The 1,958-nt window shown below is 32.5% G+C and overlaps 1 protein-coding gene across 3 annotated transcripts in view; it reads right to left on the bottom strand.

The window, feature by feature from the left end:
- LOC106691479 (U8-agatoxin-Ao1a) overlaps positions 1–957 on the bottom strand; it is a 143,735-nt gene extending 142,778 nt beyond the window's left edge. For all 3 annotated transcript variants that reach the window (XM_014437266.3, XM_014437267.3, XM_014437268.3), the window contains exon 1: positions 858–957. In XM_014437266.3, coding sequence (XP_014292752.1) covers positions 858–933 — 76 coding nt within the window. In that variant the 5' untranslated portion in view covers positions 934–957. The remainder of the gene's footprint in view (positions 1–857) is intronic.
- Between the last annotated feature and the right edge of the window lie 1,001 nt (positions 958–1,958).

The following is a 1,958-nucleotide window of genomic DNA, read 5'->3' as shown; positions in this document are numbered from 1 at the left end:
TATATATATACTTATAATTTTTTTTTTTGGCTCACTATAAAATTATATTCACGTAAAATAACAATTAGGGAATTATAACATTAAATACTACAAATATAAGTTACATTGAATACAATTCAGGGAATGCAACGTTCGTTCCTGACAAAAAAAAGGTTTAATAGAGAAAGAAGACGATGATATCCTATGTAATATATTTATACAGAGATTAGTGAATGGGAATATAGAGATACAATATTCTGATTTAATGCAATTTTGTAGGTTTCCATTAATGTGTTTCAAATCTATTTCTTTCCTCTACCTTTGGCTCTAGGAGATCAAATGATACATATCACTGTTACATATAGGATATATTCTTTGTTTTAATAACCATACTTCTTACATTAAACACAAAGAAAGATAAAAATGAAAAAAAATTAGCTTGACATACGTAACTCAAAATCTACAGAATTACAGTTAGTCCACTGTTTCAAAAGCTTTTTTTTTCAACTGATTAGGTAAGGAAATGATTATCAGACTAACTAAACTTGATTTAATTTTTTTTTTTTTTTATATAAGCCTAATTTTCATATTTGGATAGACCAATGGGACTAGCGCATCTGAATCATATGATTGTTTTTTTACTCATGAACCAAAAAAACAAAACAAAAAAACTAGAAACTAAAAATATCAAAAATATATAGCTTTAAATATATATAGATATATTTATAATGGAATACATAAAATGGTTCCATAATTAAACTTATTTTTTTGTTATTTTTTCTTTTGTTTTAGAGATCCCATTCTTCGCATTGCAATATAATAGAAATAGCAGACTGAATAATTTTTAATTATATTGTATCGGCCTGATGAAGACTCACCGTCGTCGAAGTAGTGAGGAGACGCGGCAGACACAACGGCTGCCAGGCAGAGGAGGAGGACGAGCTGCGGCCGCATCGTGGCGAGTGGTCTGCTCCGCCCCCCGCCGCCCTCTTAATATAGCCCCCCGGCCCCCGCCGCCCCCAGCGCCTGCCCAGAGCCCCCCCTCTCTCCTCTTATATATACCATTCCGGCTACATCCGGGCGATTACGATTATTCAGTTATTAGACCTTCTTTTCCTTCATCAAGAAAATACAACACTACTCGATACCAAAAACCAGCATAAGAACTTCCACTTTTCCCAACTATTAAATTGGATCCTATCGAATCGTAGCAGTTGTCGCATTTCAAATACCCTTTTAGTTCCTTAATTCCATTTATTTCCACTTTTATATCAGAGTCCTAAATGTGCAAGCTCGTCGCTCCCTGTTAAAATCACCATTGCCCGCAGAATTATGGACAAGTTGATGAGACTTTAAGCTGAGCCGTTATCCTCATTATGGCCCTTTTAACTTTCCACGCCTGATTTAAATATTTAACGCTATCAGCAGTTTATAGTCCAAGAGGCCAAAAAAAAGTTATTTCTCAATAATTTTTTATTACTCTAATGAATACTATATACAGCTAAAAGTCAAGATTTATGATGACTTTGCTGTCCATGGTAAGGGAAATAAAAAAATGTCGGCTTTCCAGAAGTTATATAAAATCATTATTGAGTTCTTTTAAGTAAAGATTTAGAATAGACTATACAAAGGACAAAATAATATCCTGGAAAGAATACAGCAAACGTCATTAAAAAGTAAACATTGAAGCATTTAATGTATCCACCTATTAAATTTTATTTTATTCCAGAAAAACCAAACATTTTCGCCCATTTTTCATTCAGAACTCCATATCCTTAGAACTACCTACAACACCAATAAAAAAACTTGATAACACATTGTTTAAATTAGAGTTATTTCTAAAAAAATCAGAAGTTCTGGAGACACAGTTTTTCAAAAAGCAACATATTTTTTTGCAAATATCATTGAAACTACTGCCTTATAAGAAGATAAACTTCACCTAATTCACTCACTTAGCTAAAATTATGGTGTTGTACGTT

The sequence above is a fragment of the Halyomorpha halys genome, unplaced genomic scaffold (assembly GCF_000696795.3).
Source record: "Halyomorpha halys isolate HHAL.00 unplaced genomic scaffold, Hhal_1.1 Scaffold2401.1, whole genome shotgun sequence".
Taxonomy (NCBI): domain Eukaryota; kingdom Metazoa; phylum Arthropoda; class Insecta; order Hemiptera; family Pentatomidae; genus Halyomorpha; species Halyomorpha halys.
The sequence above is the reverse complement of the archived record's forward strand: the minus strand, read 5'-3'. Positions and strand labels throughout refer to the sequence as shown.